General features: G+C 36.7%; 1 protein-coding gene across 11 annotated transcripts in view; it reads right to left on the reverse strand.

The window, feature by feature from the left end:
- Positions 1-21719, reverse strand: part of SPATA16 (spermatogenesis associated 16) — a 236083-nt gene that overhangs the window by 81429 nt on the left and 132935 nt on the right. For all 11 annotated transcript variants that reach the window (XM_072808102.1, XM_072808101.1, XM_072808100.1 and 8 more), the window contains exon 5: positions 16527-16611. In XM_072808102.1, coding sequence (XP_072664203.1) covers positions 16527-16611 — 85 coding nt within the window. The remainder of the gene's footprint in view (positions 1-16526; positions 16612-21719) is intronic.

Here is a 21719-nt window from a genome sequence, read left to right on the forward strand (position 1 = left end):
GCCCAGGATAATTTTATAACGAGGGAGATGATGGGGGAGACAGGGAAAGAGAGATACTTCATCAAGAGTAAAGGAAAGGCCATCAAAATAGAGGGAAAAGATGACTAGCAAAAAAGAAACAAATAAAATTCATTCCTTCTTCTAACTCCAAGAAGGTTGCTTCTTCCTGGTAAATTTTTTAAGAGCTCTCAAGGTGCCTAGGATAAATCTGGCAAACCACAAACCACAAATGTTTTCAGGATGGTGCGATTATGAAATTTTTCCCCCTACATTTTTGCTGGAAGATTTGGACAAACTGCAACCTTTTTAACTATGTGTCCAGTGATGGTCGTTCAGTAGCAGAAATATTGTCAGTTCTAATTAGAAAATGTGATCAAATTATTATAGATTATTATCAAATTATTCCTTTAATGCTTCCAACATCAGGGTTGACCATAATTGCAGTAAATTGCTTTACTTATAAGATTATATCTGGAAGGACCTTGGGAATTTTCCAGCTCAATTCACTGAATTGGAGATGAATTGAGGGACTTGAAGAGGCTTAAGTGACTTTTCTCAGGATGAGCAGCTTTTTAATGCCATAGAATTTAGAATTAGGGTCTCAAATATTATATTTCAGTTTGTCTTCAAAAAATTGTGTCTTTCCCTCCTGGGTTTTACTTTCCTGTTTGAAAGCAGTCATAATAAACATCAGCTTAAATTATAAATTCTTTAATTTACTTAAGTTTTGCAGTGTATGTGAGTTAGAGAATTTTAGAACATATATATGTATATGTGTCCTGGGCACATGGTTGGCATTTCTCAGTCCCTCTTGCAGTTAAGTGTAGCCTGTGGCTCTGTGTGGATCAGTGCAATGTAAGCAGGAATGATACTGTTTCTAGGTCTGGCCCATAAAATGCTGCCTCGTATGGATCCTCTATTTTCTTTTTCTATCATCTTCCTGAAGCGGGAGGACGCCCAGGACGTGGAGGATGATGGAGCTACATGGTGGAAGAACTATGGGTTGTTCTCATTATTGCTGATTTGAGGAGAACCAATCAGGGACACCCACACTGAATGAACTACAGCATGAGTGTGAAATAGACTATTATTGTCTTAAATTACCAAAATGTTGGAGTTGATTGTTATAGCAGTTAGTCTATCCTAATTCACAAACAATAATAAAAGAAAATTTGTATGTCCTTCATAATCTATTTTTTTCTACTAAGCTTTATGTATTATTTAAAATGTAGACAAAAAAAACATGGTATTTTAGGAGATAAAATAACTTTTTATTCAGTAGTGTGAGAAATGCTTTTTTATATCCTATTTCCTTTAATCCTTATAAAGTCCATCTAAGTAGGTATTACTAGTGGATGAATATTATGATTGTATTATTTTCAGAGTTAGCATTAGACACAGGAAGCAGGGCTCTACTTGCAGACTATAAATGATTGATGAGATGGGAATCTTTAGTCTTTAGTGGCTAAATATGGTTCTTTGCGATTACATTGGTAACGATGTAATTTTGAATGATGACTAGAATTTTCTAGAAAATGGAAAAAGAAAGTTTTTGTGACCGATAATTTTCAAATTCAACCCTCTGCATGTATATGGGTTCAATTTGAAAGATTACAATTTTCCTGAAATTTAGAATTAACTTAAAGAGCCAATTTAGCTAAAGAGCAAAATACCTTACTTTGAGACTTCCCTATAAACCTATTCACTGTATCGCTTGTGCAATAGTCCAGATTGACATTTTTACAATGATTTTATTAATATAATGGTATGTCAGAATAAAATATGTAATAATTGATTGTTTGCCCCTGCCTTGATGAGCAACATTTTTTAATGCTGAAATATTACCTTGGATTTATGGGAGTTCTTTTATTAAACAACCCTCACTGTGAGTTCTGTATTTTTCTAATATAAGGGAATATTTGGCAGCTTTGCCATTACATTTATCAGTCTAGTGATGTGAAAGTTATGTCTAGATGCAGTTTAAATCAAGATATTTAAATTTTTATTTGCAGTGTTTGGAAATGACCAGATTGTATGAATGAGTTACCTATACCAAGGTGAACAAATTTTTATACAGCTGTTATGAATTTCTACTTTGCAATCCATCTTGTTTAAAAATAGCCACAATAAATATCATTTTAAGTTCTAAAGCATTTTAATTTACTTTAGTACTTTAGTAGTGTATGTGAGGGTTATAAAATTTTAACATATATATGTATAGGCATTTAATGGCATGTATAATGTATAGGCATTATAGGCTCCCTCTCTCTCTCTCTCTCTATATATATATATATATGCATTTAAGCCTAAAATTTACTCTGTATTAATTTTTAATTATTAATCACATTCGGTAGTAAAATTTTGTATCTATGTCCCTTTAGCATAGAACTAAAGAGATGAAAGGAATCCAAGATATTATTTTAAAATCACTCAACTTTATAACCAGAGAAACTGAGGTTTGCTGAGTTCTCATGACTTAACCCAGGTCACAAAATGAGGGAAGGAAGCAGGAGAGGAGTGCATGTCTCCTAAACTAATGCTTTCTCTCCCACTCAGTGACTTTTCATCCTTCTAGTTAGAATGCAAATTCCTAGAAGTATAAGATCAAGTTTTCCTTTCTTTTTTCTTTTTCCATGACTATCTCATTCCTATCTTCAAAGACAACAAGAACTTGACTCTAACTCTAACAGAGAACCAAATAGACCACACCAAACCTAAACCAGGTCAAGATCCTCTTTACAACAATAACTAACACAAAACAGAATATTCATCCTCCATACCTACTGACCACAATAAGACTGTTTTGCCCACCAGCTCTTCATTAGATTTAAGGAATGCTATCAATTAGCAGGCCTGTCTCAAAGAGAAACATTTACAAAAATTAAATGAAAGGCTTCTTGATAAGGGAACTTAAATAATAATGTGCTTGGGTTGGTCTAGCTTATTTAATGGCAGAGCGCATATAATTCATAAATAGAATTTTTAAAGTACATTCTTGTTCTAAAGACCCTGAATAATTTTCTGCTTGCACACTAGAGAAATACCAGCTGATAGAAACTCAGAGTTACAAGTGTGGGTTTCAGCAGCCTCCAGACTCTTTAGGATGCCACAGAGCTTTTATTCTTGATGACTTAAAATGAGTCACCAAAAGGTATCACAGGAATAAATAGCTACATTACCTGTAATTATTTCATAAGCACAAATGGGTATTACTAATGGGCTTTAGCCTCTGTGTTTGGTGGCAAATGTCAGCACAGTTTGGACCCTTTTTTGTCATTGTGCATTTCTTCTCTATATTTAGTTTAATTATATGAAGGTAGATATTACTTTCCCTAAATGTATATTGTTTTCTGATTGTATTTCTTGATTGGTAGTTTTAGATTGGGCTTGCTGGTGCACAATGCTGACTAATGGCAGAGCTGGGACAAGAACTCGGTGACCTGGTTTCTAGATTTGTACTTTTTTTTTACCCCCAACAAGCATTTGTTTTATCTCCTAGGCTACTATGTGAGATGCCTTTGAGAAGAAAAGTCTAGGATGCCCTTGAAAAACTGTACTTTGGAAAAGTTGAAAGAATCCAAGGATGTTCATTTTGGAGACAAGAAATATGTTGCAGGGACTAACTTTCTGTCATCAGAGTGCAACCTACTGTTGTACTCTGACTGGGCAGCCTTCAATTAATTCACTGAGAAATCTGTAAAACTCATTTAACAATTAAGGGAGTCTTTCTGGACATCGGCTGGGTGCTGTAGATACATTACTCTCTTTACTTGTTAAGGCAACACTGGAAAATAGGCATTATCCCATTTGAAAGATTAGGAAAACTCCATATGCAGTAGTTCACAGGGTTACATTGTGACAGAGCTGGGATTCAAGCCAGTTCTATCCCAGTCAGAGCCCCTTGCTCTGAGCCATGTGTGGTGTGCAGACTCACAAATGAGGGTCATGGCTTCCATCAAGTTTTGGAGGGCAGAATTGGAATCTTCAGCATTAGGAAAAATGTTCAACAGAGCCTTCCCATGGGGGAACCATTCATCTTGGAAGCTAGTAGCCCCATGGCCCTGGTGGTCCACAGACCAAGGAGGGAGATGGTCTGTCTGGGAACTCAGGAAAGGGGACTGTGGGCTGTGTCAAAAAAATGTCTTTATAGTGCTTTCATCTATTACTCAAAGTTTGTCTTAGGTATACTCTTATATCCCCATAATTTCTTTTCTCTATCAAGTTTCAGCTTTGCCCCAGCAACTAGACACATCTTCTTTCTTATTTCTCTCATTTGTCTGTAATTAATCCCTTTCAGGCTGTGGCTCCTTCTGGAGGCCTTTATATTTTAGGAGGTAAGAGATTGCAGGAGGCTGCTATTATAGGGCAGGTATCCTTCTATATGCAACTTTTCATCATCAACAGGTCTCAGATGTGGCATATTTTCATCTGTGAGAAATGTGATGAACCGGTCAAATATTTATATACACATACACAAATATTTATTGTACGCACACAAACACACTCTATGGCAACAACAAACTACAACTTCAAGTGGTATTAGATGAAATGAAATGGGGTGCTATTTTTAAGAGACCTGCCACTACACTTCCAAGTTATGGATGTATCCAGTCTCCAGTTTTATCTCTGATTTGTGTCTTATACATGATTGTTAAGGCTGGACAAACCCCACCTGATGGAGAGTAAATACAGTGAAGATTTGCCATACTAATTATGGTGTTTTCTATCTCTTTAGGTTTGGGCTTGAAATAGTCCTCCCGAGGTTTCTTGAAGGATGTCACTCTCTTGGATAAAAACAGGTCTGTTTATTTTTATTTATTTTACTTTTTATTGCTTTTTAAAAAATATTTAAATTCAATTAATTAACATAAAATATATTATTGGTTTCAGAGGTAGAGGTCAGTGATTCATCAGTTGTATATAACACCAGTGCTCATTACATCACATGCCCTCCTTAATGTTCATCACCCAGTTACCCCATCCCCCTACGACCCCTCTCCGGTGACCTTTAGTTTGTTTCCTATGATTAAGGGTCTCTAATGATTTGTCTCCCTCTCTGATTTTGTCTTGTTTTGTTTTTTCCTCTCTTCCCCTTTGATCCTCTGTTTTGTTTCTTAAATTCCACATGAGTGAGATCATTTAATTGTATTTCTCTGATTGACTTATTTCACTTAGCATAATATACTCTAGTTCCATCCATGTCATTGCAAATGGCAAGATTTCATTTTATTTTTTAATGTTTTATTTGTTCATGAGACACACACAGAGAGAGGCAGAGGGACTCCATCCCAGGACCCCAGGATCATGACCTAAGCCAAAGGCATCCCATGATTTCATTTATCCAATGGCTTAGTAGTAATCCATTATCTATCTATCTATCTATCTATCTATCTATCTATCTATCTATCATCTATCCCACATCTTCTTTATCCATTCATCTGTTGATGGACATCTGTGCTCTTTCCATAGTTTGGCCACTATGGATATTGCTGCTATAAATATTGGGATGCAGGTGCCCCTTGGGATCAGTACATTTTTGTATCTTTGGGGTAAATACCCAGTAGTGCAACTGCTGGGTTGCAGAGTAGCAGCTCTATTTTCAACTTTTTGAGGAACCTCCATACTGTTTTCCAGAGTGGCTGCACCAGCTGGCAGTCCCACTGATAGTGTTCTAAGAAGGTCCCCCCCAAAATAGGTCAGTTTAACAGTTATTTTAGGATCCTAAAAAAGAAGTAAAGCATGCCATTTGTTGAAGACAAACATTTAAAATGCTGGGGCCTCATTATCTAGAGGAGGAGAGATTAGAAAATATGAAAAAGAAATTAAAAAGAAAATGATTCAACCAGAAACTACAGTTCAGGTAGTGTACACAAACTTCAAAAATTAGTGAGGAAAATACAATCATGTGAATTCAAGAAAAGAGGAGAATTCATTTTTAATAGGTGTGCAATGCCATCAAAAAGATGGCTGAATATAAATAAAAACATTAAGAGCTTTGAGCTTTACAGATTATCTTATACTTGGGCGCACACAGTTTAAAAAATTTCATGATTTCATGGAATAGTTATTCCGCATCTCCAACTGCTAAAAAAAAGTGACCTCAATTTCTCTGCAAGCTTGTAAATCAATAACCCATAAAAATCTATGGGAAATATAAAAGATAACTATAAAAATCTCTAACTTTGATCATAACAATTTTTGATTTTTAGATGCAAACAAAACAAAGGAGGAATCAACATGTTCACCAGCTTAAACTGGAAGGCAGTCTCTAAGTAAACAAAATAGCCTCATGACAACCTAGGAAAATAGCACAGGACTCCTGGGACACCAAATAGCTACCCCTAAATTTGTTCAAGTAAAAGAAGGCCCAAACTGCCTTAAATCTATGAAATCCGTATCATTCTCAAATGAGAGAAAATGAAATTTGGAGGTTACTTCTTTCTCAGCTAAGAACTGTCAGAAACCCAAAAAGCTTTTTAGAAGGGAAAAATAGAGAAGGAAAAGCTGACTCTATTTAAATAAGTGTGAGTTCCCTCCACTGATATTCCTACAAAACCAGATACCATTAAAAAATTACATATATATATATATATATATATATATACACACACACACACACACACCACGTACATATAATTATATTTCTGAAGATGAATACTAAGTAAATATTTCTTGGAGTGGCTGAGGATTACTTTTCTTGTTTGATGTGATGCCACTATTTTCTAATGAGCTTGAATTATCAACTTGCAGATAGAGGGTTGATATACAAAGTGAAAATATGCCGTCCGCCTGCAGGGCCCCTTCTGAGGCACTGCCCGCGAATTCTTGTATGATCTGGAAGCCTGGCACTGTTGGAGCTGGGGACGGAGCTGCGTGTTTCTCAGGGGCCATTAGGACTTCAAAAGCAGACAGCCTCTGAAAGGGTGGCACTCTGATGCAAATTCACACTAAGGTGAGGTAACTGTGGCTCTTGGTAGGTATAGGGGGAGTGAGGAGGGGGGACGGCGTGGGGAGAAGAGAGGGACTGGCACGTAAAAAGCCACCTCACCTACTTGGCAGTTTGGCCAAATCAATGTCACTAAGTATATACAACAGTACTGAGATGTACACATAAATTCAATATGCATATGGTTCAGATTCTTCCCTCTACCCCTCCCTTCCTCCCTCCCTCCCTCCCTCCCTTCCTTCCTAATGCCTGGGACACTCACAGAACATCAGTGGAAGAACTACACTAAACTATACAACCAGAAAATAATGTCACGGTCACTATCTTCTTCACAGGAACACTCAACCTTAGATCAAATACATGCCTCAATTACATCTTTCATTTAAAAGTGAACCTCTCCTACTGGCATACTACCTCAAATAGCATCAAAGCAAAGTGAAACACAGGCAGCATTTAACAACGCTGGTAACCATGGAAACATATCATTAAAGAATATATAAACAGGAATGAATAATTAGATGAGAAATTCATTTCTACATTTATCTTTTTCCAAGACCCAGGAAAGGAAGCTCTCTTTTACCTCTCATCTCAATTTGGACACTTCCTCCTTAGCCTGTCTTCTAACAGAAAAATATGAGAATTCATAAAATGAGAATCTTAATATTGCCTCACTTAATAGATAAAGCTCTTTGTAGGCAAGTGACTAAAACCGATTGCAATGCCTATTGTTTGTTGTCTAGATGTAAAACTGAAGGTAGGAAGGAATCCTGAGGCAGCCGAAGAGTTTGCTTTGGGGATGGGAGTTAGGCAGGAAAATCTGACTTGCATCATGGTGACAAGGCGAGAGCAGTTAACCTTTAAAAACAGGAAGTACAAGCTGCCTCACTTAATAGAGGCATCTACGTGGTGGGACTGAGGGGAGAGTCTGGGCTCATGGATTCTTTCAGTGCTAGTACTCGGACACTCTACCTTCATACCTAGCAAAGTCCTAGATAAATTCTATGGCAGGCTAAGTTGGACATAAACTTAAAAAATTTCAAATAGCTTTAGAGACCATCTTGCTCAGGTTGTGCATCGGAATCACCTAGCTGGGAGGTAGGAGACCAGACAGTTTTTAGAACCTCACCCAACTCTGGGAATCCAATACTGTAAATATTTTCCCAAGTGATTTTGATGCAGTTGGTCACTAGGCCAGTGTTTGAGGACCACTGACCAAGGCTGACTTTTCATCATAGAGCAGTAGAAACTAAAGCCCAGAGCAGTTGTGGTAAACCAGCAGTTTGAGTTGCTGGTCTTAATTTTTCCCCTCCCTGTTAACGATATCACAGCCATGCCTTTGTCATGGCTTTGCAGTGAACAGAAGAATCATACCCCTTGCCCTTTGGCCTTGACCATATATGGCTGGCTTTGGCAAATGGGATGTTAACAAGCATGGTATGAACAGAGGCTTGGAATGTGCTTATATGATTTTGCTTTCTCTCTTGGAATTCTGCATTTTGCCATAGGATGAACAGAAATCAGGTAACCATTGGTCAAAGGAGGATGAGACACATGTGGATCATTGTGCCTCTCTGTAGCTTAGACCTAAGCCTAGCCAACTCCATCCAAGATGGGCCTAAATCAGCCAAATCATGACTGGTAAGCCAACCTGCTTATTACTATGATAAGCCACTGAATTTAAGAATGATTTGTCACGCGGTAGTATTATAGCAGTAGCGCACTAACAAAAAAATGAAGTGACTTATCCAAAACTGAATTCTAGCATTGGAACTAGAAGTTATAGCTTGTGAATCTTAGGCCTGACTTCTTTCTCCTGCTCTGTAATGTCTGTTTTCCTTTGCTTTCATTCCTTCACAGAGCTAAGCACATATATCTATATCCATTGCCTTTCTAAGGTCCTTCTGCTCAGCCTACAATCTGTATATTCCAGAACACTCTGTCACCTTCCCTTATCAGAGCTTACCTTTCCTTCCATCTTGTTCCTTCAGATTCTGCTTTCATGTTTCCAAAGGGACTAAGAAGTCTCAAAATAATTCTCCCGATTGTGTTAAGGAGTCACCCATTAATGAGTTAAACACTTACAGATAAAATTTCTTCTGCATATGATGTGGGGCTCACGAGAGACTTAGTGCCAAATAGTGGGAATTTAAGCATGACACATAGCAGTTGGTAGGAAAAATATTTTTAGGTGGGTGAGTTTGGTGCTTCTTAAATTACATCTAAACTAAATTCTATAAAGTTCGAGTTACTTTCAGACACTCTTTGTCAAAATATTTTATAAACTATATGCCTGATGGGGCCAAATAAATAAGTAAATAGACTATAAGCAAAGGTCATTGGGAGAAATACTCATATGGCATTCTTATTTTGTTCCTTTTTGTGGAAACATTTTTCACATGGAAGCAAATCTTTAGAGAGAACACATTTTTCTTTTCTAAAATATGTAGGTGTTTTGTTAAAGTAATAAAAAAAATTTCTGGTTCTTTGACCTTACTTTGCCTGTAGTTTCATGTTGAAGATTTTATTTTTACTTTAAGGTTGAGATATCATAAATCTGTATCACGTAAATGACTAATATTGGGATAATTTTGCAATATCAAGAAGAATAACAACAAAGAACGGAGTGAAAGGGTTAGTCTTCATTATTGGTAGAAGGGATCAAGTAACTTTCAGTGTTAAGTTAACCTGTGTCATTCTCTGGTTAGTGCAGAGAAGTCCATTAGTTTGCTTCTGTCTTAATTGCTATGTTTGAAAGGAGAAGCAAATAGATTAAGACCTTAGGATTTGCACAGAGACATCCATGAGCACATAAACCAATGAGCCAAAAGAATATTAGAAATCAGCAAACTTCTCCAAATATTCTGATATATCCCAAATCAACTAGAGCCCAAAGTTGTACACATTTGTAAACTTAAAACACACACAGACACACAGAAATACTTGTTGAATTCATATAAGCACAGAACTTTTTATATAGCAAATAAAAAACTATTCCAAAATATTCTTAATATTATTGGTTTGAGTTTCATGTAAAATAATATTTAATTTGGTTAACTGAATTTAACAAATATGTGTTAAATCATTACTCACAACGCACTTTGATAGTACTGTGGAAGAAAAACAGATTAGGAAGTAGTTTCTAATTTAAGTACCAGGTTTTTTTTCCTGTTAATAAATATTTTGTGCTAGAATACATTCTTCTTGAAGACAGGACAATGTCTATTTTGTTCACTGCTGTACTTCTAACACATATCACAGTGCCTGACACACAGCCACTAATAAGTGCTCAATAAATACGAATGAGTATGAATGACAGAAACGATTTGAAAGTAAAGAAGAAAAGTACCCACTAATTTAAGAGTAGTCTGCACACACTGGAATGGAAAGATTTTAAGCTTGAATGACTATAATGCAGTTTAAGGAGGAACTAGATGATGCTAGCATCCTGGGTGCTATTTTTGTCTTTGAGTTTTGGAAGCAGCAAATGTCTCATGCTAGGCCCAATATCAAGAAGAAAAAGGACTGTTGCAAAGAGAAGGAGTACACAGGGGCTTAACCTGTGGTCTGTTGAACTCTGGAAAGCAATGGAAGGGCTTTAGGGCCCACAGACTGTGCTCTATCTTCCTCAAGCATATGGCTAGGGAAAATCTCTTTCATCTCAGTGCAGCCAGTTCCTGATTTTGTCCTTTGAGAGTAGACTAATTTCACCAAAGAAAAATTTCTTGTGGTGAGCCCTCTTTGGAAACCACTTAGGCCATTGATATCTTTAAGATGGTGAACATTCAATGCCAAGTACAAGTTGAATTGGATGGGAAGTCTTGGTATTCTCTGCACAGATGGAGGATCTGTGAAAGTTGGCACTGCCTCAGCCTTTGCTGCTTCACTAAGGAAAGATGCTCCACATGTCAGGCTTTCTACGGGGGCCTGTATTGGTGTCAACAGCCCCTCCAACAATCCCAAAAGAGGTCTTTCAGTTGCTGTGAAAGTCTTCAACTTCCTCAGAGCCAAGAGCTCGAATCAGTGCCTTTTCAGTAGATCTTTGTCAAGATACAAGAACACACCATGAGGCTCTTTCTTAATAGAGAAGTTTGTTGGCAATTCAGAGAAGAAATTTAGAAGTGATTTAGTTTGATTAATTCTTGAAAATTTTTTAAGAGAAAAGAAAACTCCTTCTTAGAACAGATTGATAGTGAGAAGTTCATTTCAGGACTAGCTTTATAATGGCTGAAATCTTAGTCACATAAATGAAGCAAATCTTTTGATTAAAATGCTGAATTTACTATTAGAAATGCTGCTGAAAAACTATCAGTTTTGTTTGTTTGTTTGTTTGTTTGTTTGTTTGTTTTGGTCAAGCTGCTACTCAAATGAGGTGGTTGGAGTCAAATAACAATATAAATTTTCTAATACTGGAGATGAGACTGACAAAGTCTTGAGAATTTCTAGGGACAAAAATCAACAGACACTTGGCTCTATCTCTTATGAAGGTCACTTTTTGTTCAGATGGCTTTAAAATTGAAACAAATTGCTGACATAGATAACTTTGATTATATAGACTTAACGAAGATAATCTCATTGACCTGAGGACAAAGGAAATGATGCAATGTGAATTTTGGTTATTCTTGATGCCTGCCTATCCATATGAGATCTTGTGAGCTACAGGAGCTCTGATTCCATTTGCTATAAGAGATTTGTGAATCAGGGTTGTTCCTCTTATTGCTATTAAAATGAAGCATTGACATTGGCATGATGTCAAATATATTTCAATTTATTACTCCAGAAAAATTGCATTACTTTTTAATAATAATGATAAAATTATAATTTGCCATATTTTATGTGTAGGAGTTCCAACGCAATGAGGTAAATAGTAAGCACAATTTTTTGTGTATATGTTTACGAATACTGTTTCTAGGTGGATGCTTGTAAATTGAATCAGATTCTCAGAGGGGTTTGTGACTCAAAAAAGAAAGAAAGAAATTTTAAAAGAACAATTAAGGTGAAAAATAAGCTGATCAAGCAGCTTGCCCCTGTTTATGGGGGCTCTTCTGTACTTGTTTTGTGGGACTTCTGCCACAAAATTAGCTGTTGTCATCTTTTCTTACTCCATTTTTGCTGAGTGGTGCAGATTGGAGTTGGCTCTGTTACCCACACTGCAGGACATAAAAATCTGGCTCTGGATCTAAGGGGCAGGGGCTTAGGAGGTGGACTACAGTTCACTGTAAAAATCTTCTTGGAATAATATTACTTTAGGAGCAGTAAATACATAGTGGTCACTGCCTCAAAATAGCTAATTTCCAGCCTGATTAGGGACTTTTCAGTCTGTTAATTAGTTCAGAATTGTGATGAAGTTTCAAGGTGTTTGAAAAAAGAAGAGTGGCTGATAATAGGAGACTGGGTATCAGGCTGTGGAAGCCTACATGCAAGTACAGTTGTGACAAGTTATTTCCAACCCTCTCTAGCTCTGAAGAGGTGATGCTATTATAGAATAACATGTGCAAACACTTTTATTCAGAGTGATATATTCCAGTGTGAGCTGTCATGTAGTGTAGAGTTTTATGCCTTTTTTTCTTGCTGGGTTGATGATATGAAAACCCTTCCTAATACAATTGAAAAGTGTTCTTGAGCTCACCAAAGCAAAGGTCTGTTCTTTTGTATCCAAGAGTTTGTAAGCCAACAATTTGTGAGAGTAGGTGTAGACCGGCTCTTAAATTTTTACATACCCAAATTTTCCATTTCCTGTTTAAAAACTCTGAGAAGTGGGATCCCTGGGTGGCGCAGCGGTTTGGCGCCTGCCTTTGGCCCAGGGCGTGATCCTGGAGACCCAGGATCGAATCCCACATCAGGCTCCCGGTGCATGGAGCCTGCTTCTCCCTCTGCCTATGTCTCTGCCTCTCTCTCTCTCTCTCTCTGTGACTATCATAAATAAATAAAAATTAAAAAAAAATTAAAAAAAAAAAAAACTCTGAGAAGAATAATTGACCAGAGTGGTGGATATTTTATGTGGTTGAAAGGTAACTTCATCACTTACAATGGTAGTGAAAATAGTCTCTGCCTAAGCCTTAACGAATGTCTAAGAATGTATATGCAGATACAGTTTCTAGTCTGTGATGTTTGGGGGGCATTTGTAAATTCAGCATTATAAACTCAATTGCCATGGTGGATTGGGGGGTGAAGTACCCTTGTATTTAAAAAGATGACATGGGGGAAGCCCTGGTGGCGCAGCTGTTTAGCGCCGCCTGCAGCCCAGGGCGTGATCCTGGAGACCCTGGATCGAGTCCCACGTCAGGCTCCCTGCATGGAGCCTGCTTCTCCCTCTGCCTGGGTCTCTGCCTCTCTCTCTCTCTCTGTCCCCATGAATAAATAAATAAAATTCTTAAAAAAAATTCTCTATCTTTAAACAAAATAAAATAAAAATAAAAAAATAAAGATGACATGGACTGGGCACTCTCTGGCAATATCCAAAAGCCTCTTTTGATTTAGGACAGAACAAGGTTTAGAGAGGAAGATATATACATTTAAATTAAGATTGGGGAGAGGCAGGCTTGCATAAGGAAGTATGTAACTGGTGAGAATGGTGTGGTGTGCTAATGTTGAGGCTGGTTAGAGAGATTCAGTTTACGGAGTTTATCTGCATGATGAAATTTCTAATTATGTTGCTTCTTTTTATCTTAATATGTGTGACATTTTTGGATGTGCTTAAAATATTATATTTCAGTGCTAAAATGAGCTATAAGAATCGACCTTCTCAAGCACTTTCTGCTAGTCATCTCTTATATTCTAGTTAGAGTTCCTCTAGAGTCTAATTGCCTTGGGTTAGATAACTATTTGGTGTTAGAACTTGGACTGAATCAGACCTGACTTCCAAACAAGGGCCCTTTTCCAATATTCCAAGTTGCTGCAAATTAAAAGAGAAAAAGAATACCTCAACAACCAAAAAATGAATAATTCAATTAAAAGTAGCCAGAAGACGTGAATAGACATTTCTCCAAAGAAGACATACAGATGGCCAATAGACACATGAAAAGATGCTCACCATCACTTATCATGAGGGAAATGCAAATCAAAACTATCATGAGATATCACCTCACACCTGTCAGAATGGCTAAAATCAACAACACAAGAAGCAAAAGGTGTTGGTGAGAATGTAGAGAAAGGGGAACGTTTTTGCACTGTTGGTGGGAATGGAAACTGGTGTAGCCATTGTGGAAAATACTATGGAGGTTCCTCAAAAAGCTAAAAATAGAACTATACTAAGATCCAGCAATCACACTACTAGGTATTTACTACCCAAAGAGTACAAAAATACTGATTCAAAGGGATATGTGCACCCCAATGTTTATAGCAGCATTATCTACAATAGCCAAATTATGGAAACAGCTCAAGTGTCCATTGATTGATTAATGGGTAAAGACGAAGTGGTACATACATACAATGGAATATTATTCAGCTAAAAAGAATAAAATCTTGCCATTTGAAATGACATGGATGGAGCTAGAGAGTATAATGTTAAGTGAAATAAGTCAGAGAAAGACAAATACCATATGATTTCATTCATATGTGGAATTCAAGAAACAAAACAAATGAGCAAAGGGGGAAAAACAAAGAAAGAAAGAAAGAGGCAAACCAAGAACCAAACTCTAAACTACAGAGAATAAACAGACAGTTACCAGAAGAGAGGCTGGGTAGGGGTATGGGTTTACTAGGTAATGAGGATTTAAAAAATTATTTAAAAAAATAAAAAGAGACTACAAAGAGAAATATATTTTCTTATCTTTTATAAATACAGAATAGTTAACGGAATTTGTTTTCTTACTTTTTGTGTAGCAAACATGCATGTATTGGTAAGTGGAGATTATTTTCCTACTTTGAGGTAAATTAGCGTTCTTTAGGGATACTAGTGTTTTTTGAAAGCTAAAGGAAACAAATAAAATATTCACAGTAAATCTTAACCAGTTGCACCAACACTGTATCTATTTTTTCCTAGTTCAATGTAGAAAACACAGTAAGTACTGAATTTTTGTTTAGTGAATAAGTTAAATCAAACATTCATTTGGGACTCGTTAAATGCCAAGCTTGCTGAATGTTATCTAATCCTTGAGATTCAACTCCTTTCCACTTCTCTCCAGAAGTTTCTCAATCCTTTAACAAAAAGTCTTCCTTTATTATATTTATAGCTCATATTATTTGCTTATATTTTTATATCTAGCAATTCTTTACAACTATTTAATTATATGGCTCTAAATAACTGCTACTGTTTTGCATGTTCCAGATTCCCTGAGGAAAGTTTCAAACTTATCAGGAAGTTAATAAATTTTTTTGAGATTAATATTTTGTTCACTAGGTCATTTTTTTCCCAAATAATCACAGGTCTCAAGTATAGTAGGACTAATGTAAACCTTTAGTTTTTATAAATAGGTAAATTGTGCTCCAAATATTTAGATGGAACTATCTAAATTATTGAGCACTTTAGATGATAAATCTAATACTTTACTGTCTGATAAAGATAACACATGATAGGGAGACAGAAAACTGAGGGCCAGGACACAGTAGTTGAAAATATGGGAAAAGTGAGGAAGCATCAGGAGACTATTAATAATTATTTCTCCCTTTCATATTTGTGTTTTAGCAGATCTTATTCTAGTTGGTTTGAAAATTAAATTAAATCATCTTGATGCATAAGGAATAAAAGACACCACACACTCTAGAGAGGAGAAGATACAGAGGAGGGATTTGGCTTTTGTAGCTGACTTTCAAATATTTGAAACAATTTCATTTGGAAATAAATGGGTTTCCTCGGTCCACGTTTCCCTACCGGGAACCATTGGATTGAAGTTCTAAAGGGGTAGAAATTCATTTTACATGAGGTAAACAGTTTAGTAATTAGCAAATCAGATGTTGTTTCTTGGAATAAATGAGCTCTTCATTTTGGATCTATTTCAGTAGAAAGTTGTTGACAATTTGCTGAGAGCAGACAGGAAGCGAATAGATTTATGTATTGTGAAGGAGATTGAACCAGTGAATTTTAAATTCTCTTTATAATTCTAAGAGATTGCCACTCTCTTCTTGGGATCTAATTGACCTTTGATATGACTTCTTGATGCCATTTTGAATAATAAGAAAGAAAAAAGATCTGCAATTTATTACATAAGTGTTCCAAACACTAAATATTACCCAACAAATACAACTGATCTTCGCATTTTCTTTCGTTACGTAATTGGTATTACTTCTAGGGTCTGCTTCTACAGATCATAGATCAAAAATAATCTATGAAAATACAATGTTCATATTTTAAAGGATCGTGTCATTAGGGCAGCATGCTTGGGAAAATAGTTTCTGGGATGTCTAAAATTTATATTGGGTTGTAAAACTGAAGTATGGGCCAAGGGCTAACAACCTTGAATTTTGCCCTTAAAATTAGTCACAGACAATCTGCTTCTTTACAAATACATTACTACTGAGTAGTGTCCTTCTGATTGATATGGCCAGAGCTACCTTTTTCAGCAGTCTTTTAAGCACCAATCCTTCATTCTGGTTCTAAAAATGAGATGGGCTCCTCCTCCCTAGTTGGGACATCAATTTTTACCTGCCAATACAGTTTGATGAGCTTGCTTATACACTGCTCACTTCCTCCACAGAGCCAGAACATGTAGTCAGCAATCATGGCACTCCTAAGAACAAGGACAATTAAAAAAAATAAATTTATAAGACAGAAGGAAAACCATAACAAGTAGTATATGTATAAATACTGAGGAAGAAGATTTTGTAATGTATCAATTTGACTAGATGAATATTAAGCAAAGCCGCGGCACATTTTAGACTGCAGAAAGTAGGGTGGTTTTTGTTTTCTGTTGTTTCTTTTAATCTAAAGTAAAACTATAAGAGAAACAACCAGCCATTTGTCTTCTAGATGTTTTTTTCTGCTTGTACGGTGTAAGAATACTTAAAGACTATGAAGGAATGCATTGTTTTGGTTGCCCCTTATTAAGCTTCAAAGCATTTATAGAGCAGCACATATTTTATGGACTCTAAAATGCCTTCAAACCTAGCTTAGCATGTACAGGTAACTATTGTAGTGCTATTTAAGCATATCTCAGATTTTACCTGAATTAAAGATCATTCACCTGTGATTACATTGGCCTCCTTAAAAGTAAAAATAAAAAATTTTCCAATTCAACAAACACTCCCCTCCCCCCAACTTTTGTGTTTAATTGAATTGGTTTTAGTATCTAGTGTGTACAACCACTGAATTAGTCTTATTAAGCTGAGAGGATATTAAAAACTATTGCGCAATTGATATTAATTCATTGCTTAGCACCCTTTGGAAAAACAGTTTACTTTTATGACTGTTTCTGCTAGGCCTCTCTATTTCTTTTCTCCAGAGATTCCAAATCCAATTAAATGTGACTAGAAGTAATTCCAAATTGTCACGTTAGCCAATTAAACATATAATAATCCTGTGTACCAAATCACTAGTACCAAAAGTTTATTTATTTAAGTAGAGCTATCATGGTGTACCCCTGAATGTTTTTCTTATCTTTGCCTGCAGATATGTGTTGTTTCTTGACATCATTGTAAATTGAATTAGAAATTTTCCTTCCCTAAATATAGGTTGTCTGAAGCACAGCAGCTATAAACTTACTATGGTACTCTGTTAGAAGAATTAAAATGTTTAGATTCTGGCTCAGGACAGACAAAAATTAGGACTTTAAAAAAAAAAACAATGGGAAAAAATACCACCATTTGGAGGGTTATGCAGCTCAATATATTTTTTTACATGTGTGGTATTGGAAAGGAGCTGTCCACTGACATTTCAAAATAAATGACAATAATTTAGGAATATAATCTTTTAAGAGCCCTTTTTATAGTTTCCAAAGCCCTAATTTACTGATAAGATAAACTGAGCTAGGAGGTTTTGATGTTGTGTGAATATGTAAGAAGTAGGAAAAAAAGTTGTGAAAATTATAGATGAGAGGGGGCAAAAGTGAATTTCAAAATTTGCATTTGATAGAAACACTTGGAAAAATTTTCCTCTCATGACTACCTAAAAAGGAAGTCTACTTAGGTACCTGTCACCTAATAGAAATCCATTTAACAAATTCTGAATTTAGGAAATCAATGAAAAATTTTAAAAATCTCACTCTCAAAGACAGCACGCACGTATTTATAGAAGTTGGGTACTCTTAGGTGACGACTTGATTCTGCACTCTGATTTCTCCTCTCATTACCATTTGGATGTGTAGATATGGCTCAGCAAACATTGTTTAATGAGGACACCAGCCATTAGTTAAACCAGGGGTGAGTAGAATTTTCCTGTAAAGGGTCAGATAGTAAATAGTTTAGGCTCTGTGGGCCATGGGGTAACTGCCTTGTGGAAGGACCTATGGACCATAAGTAAACAAATGAGTGGGGTTGTGTTCCATAAGACTTCACTTCCATAAACGCTGGATTTGGTATAGTTTGCCTAATTGTAAGATAAGTTAGGAGGTTGAGCAACATCAGGCGAGCATTGATATAACTGCCAATCAACAGTTAGGCACCAGCTTCTATAGGTTCTGGCCACAGGCCCCCTTAAATATTTCAGTCTACTGTTTTCTCTTTAGGGACAGTATATGCATTGTGCTCAGATTACTGTGCAGAGTTTAAGAAAGAAACTTTACAATTTTGAAACATGCGAAAAATGTAAAAGATAAATCCTGGATCCTAGGTACAGAGGCTTGAGTTAAGTAAACGGTAAATGGGCAGTTTCCATCACGTTCATGATCGCCATTCTTAGATTGGAACAGCTGTGAGGGAAAAAGATCACAACAGTGGGTTTCTAGAGCTTTCCTGGATTTTTAATGCTTTTGGTGATTTGGTTTTGAGTTCACCATTGTAAAATCAGAAGTTTTAGTATAAAAAAAAATAAAAAAATAAAAATAAAAAAAAGAAGTTTTAGTATTTTTACTAATGTTTTCCAAACACCTGGGGGCTCAAGTCTTCTTCCAAACGAACACATCTCCAAAATTGTATTGAAACAAGTGAAGAATTAAGATTCATTGAAATTTATTACCTGACCTCAGTGAAGCACAATTATTCTAATAGTAAAAAAGATACTAGTATTAAACAACAAAGTATGGTTTCACAAAGCTACGTGTTTGCTAATATATAAATAAGTATAACTTATTTCTCTTAATGTTGGGAACACAATTTATATAATAGTTGCTTCAAACCCATTTTCTTTCTAGTGGAAGTGGCAGTTATGTTTTCACCACCCACCTTCCTTTGTCTGGTTCCCTATCATAGCTCTGTCCTCCAGGCGAGCCTTTACAAATCAGTATAAAATTCAGTGGAAGAACATGAAAAGAGCATGGAAATAACATTATACCATGCAGCATCTGTGAGGCAAGAGACAGGGGTCTTTAATCACGTTGAATTTATAAAGGGCAAAGATAATTAATTCATCAACTCAGCGTCTACGGGGAGTCAAGTACCTTGTGGGATCCCGGTTCTGGCACACTCACCTCATGAATCAAATGTAAACAGTAACCGTCATTCTTCCTACTTCCCTTCAGGTATCTCTGTTTACCTTTAGACCAACATCCTGGAGGCTAGTCAATGTGACCCAACGTTGCTTCTAAATGTCTTTGTTTCATTGTCGTTATTCTACTCAACTTACTTTCATTAATCTACTAAATATTGTGGCTGCACCGAAACTGGAGGATCACGTTAGCCAACTCCCTTTCAATGACAGTGGGTGGTTTCCTATCTGTCCCTCTTGAGCTTTTGCTAGTGCTTGGCACCAGGTTAAGCATTTTACACAGTAGAGCGTGAACCTGGTCCACTCGCCCATACTTCTGCATCAGATCTCATCCTACCCATGGAACTGCTCTAGTAACACACACACACTCTCTCTCTCTCTCTCTCATTATCACTCTCACTCTCGCTCTCATTCCTTTTCTTTCCTCTTTTTCATTTTCTTCTTTTGTCCTGGAGCTCTTCTACCAGCACACAGAAGTGCTGTTGTCTCTGCCGTCTTAAAATAAAACATCCCCAAAGCCTCTTGTGATCCACTTCCCTCCCAGTTCTCATCTTAATTCTTTCCTTCTACACACACACACACACACACACAAAAACAACAACAACAATAAAACAACAAACAAATAACAACAACAAGCCCACAGAAACTCTTTGGGAAAGCCATGTATACTCCTTATCTCTAATTTCTCTTTTCCTGCTCGCTCCTGAACTCACTCCAGCAAGTCTCTTATTCCTACCATTTCACTGAAAACTGCTCTTGTCAAGGCTACTAATGGTTTCCATGCTGCTAAAACAGTGATTTAATTCTCAGTCTTCATTTTGCACATCCTCTCAGGTGCAAGTGATACAACAGCTTGTTCCCTCTTTCTTTTTTTTTCTTTTTTTTTTTTTTCCCTCTTTCAATATACACTTTCCCACTTGGGTTCCACATCTCCGCTCTTTCCTGTTTCCTTCTATCTTACTAGTTGCTCTTTTCAGTGTCCTTTTCTAGTATCTTCTCATCTCTCTGAAAGCCTACCTTTGGCATGCCCAAGGCTGCGATGTTTAGACCCCTTCTCTTTCTATATGTGACCCCTTGGTGATCTCACCAGTTTCATGGTTCTAGATACAGCCTATGGGTTGACAACCCCTACACGTATATCCCGAACTTAAACTTCTTTTTGGGTCTCAAGACTTGTAGAAATTGTCTTCTTCACTTTTCTACTTGGATACTCAGTAGCTATTTCAAGCTTAATATTTCTATACCTGAGACTCTAACCTTCCCTTACTTTCCTGCTCCAATCTCTAATAGTCTTCTACAACCATCCAGTTTCTCAGGCAAAAAAAATTAAAATTAGTGCTCCAGAGCAGATCACTACTGTGCTTAAAACTGCAAAGGCTTCTTATCTCAGAGTAAAAGCCAGTTTTTAAAATGGCATTGAGCCCCCTGTCATATGGTCTCTGATCTCATTTCTGATTTACTCTGCTCCAGACCAGCTGCCTACTCTGCTGTTGCTCAAAAAGAATGGGTACACTGTTGCCTCTGGGATTTTGCATTGGACAATCCCTGTTCTGGGATGTTCCTTCTCTAGAACATACTCACTCCTTTCTTTAGGACTTTATCAGATGTTATTTTCTCAGTGAGGACTCCCCTGACCACATTCCAATACTATCCATACCAAAGCCAAAAATATTTGCTATCTGGGTCTTTCCTGGAATGCAAGCTTCCTGAGGGCCGGGAGTTTGGTCTGTTTTATCCACGGCTCTATCCCCAGTGCCTAGAACGGTGTTGGTGTGGTAGTCACACCATAAATATTTGTTGAATTAATGACCACACATTACCTAATATTTTAAAGTCAAAAAATTAAATTATTGTTACAAAAATCTGAGGGCTATAGAGTTACGTATCTTGGTAGGATCCTACCAGAAGGAGTCTGGCCCTGGATTATCTCACTGCTCGCATTAACAATGCCTTTGTTCTAGAGGGGGCGTGGGAATGGAGTGACAGGGGGGTGGGCTTGCCCGATGTAGAACCCAACATTTAGCTCACATTGGAGTTTAATAAATGCTCATGGATGCTGATGTATTTTTAACATAAATTGAAGAGGAAACGTACCAGAAGCACATTAGCCTATTGTGCTGTATCTGAACTTATTTTCTAACATGATGCCTTCACTCATGTCAGCTTCCCTGCGAGCCTACTGTACTCTTCTTCTGATACGATATTTGATTACATTTTAGAAAAGTGTCTCTGAAGTCACATTTGATTTACTTAATACAT

This window comes from Canis lupus, chromosome 31 (assembly GCF_048164855.1).
Source record: "Canis lupus baileyi chromosome 31, mCanLup2.hap1, whole genome shotgun sequence".
NCBI lineage: Eukaryota > Metazoa > Chordata > Mammalia > Carnivora > Canidae > Canis > Canis lupus.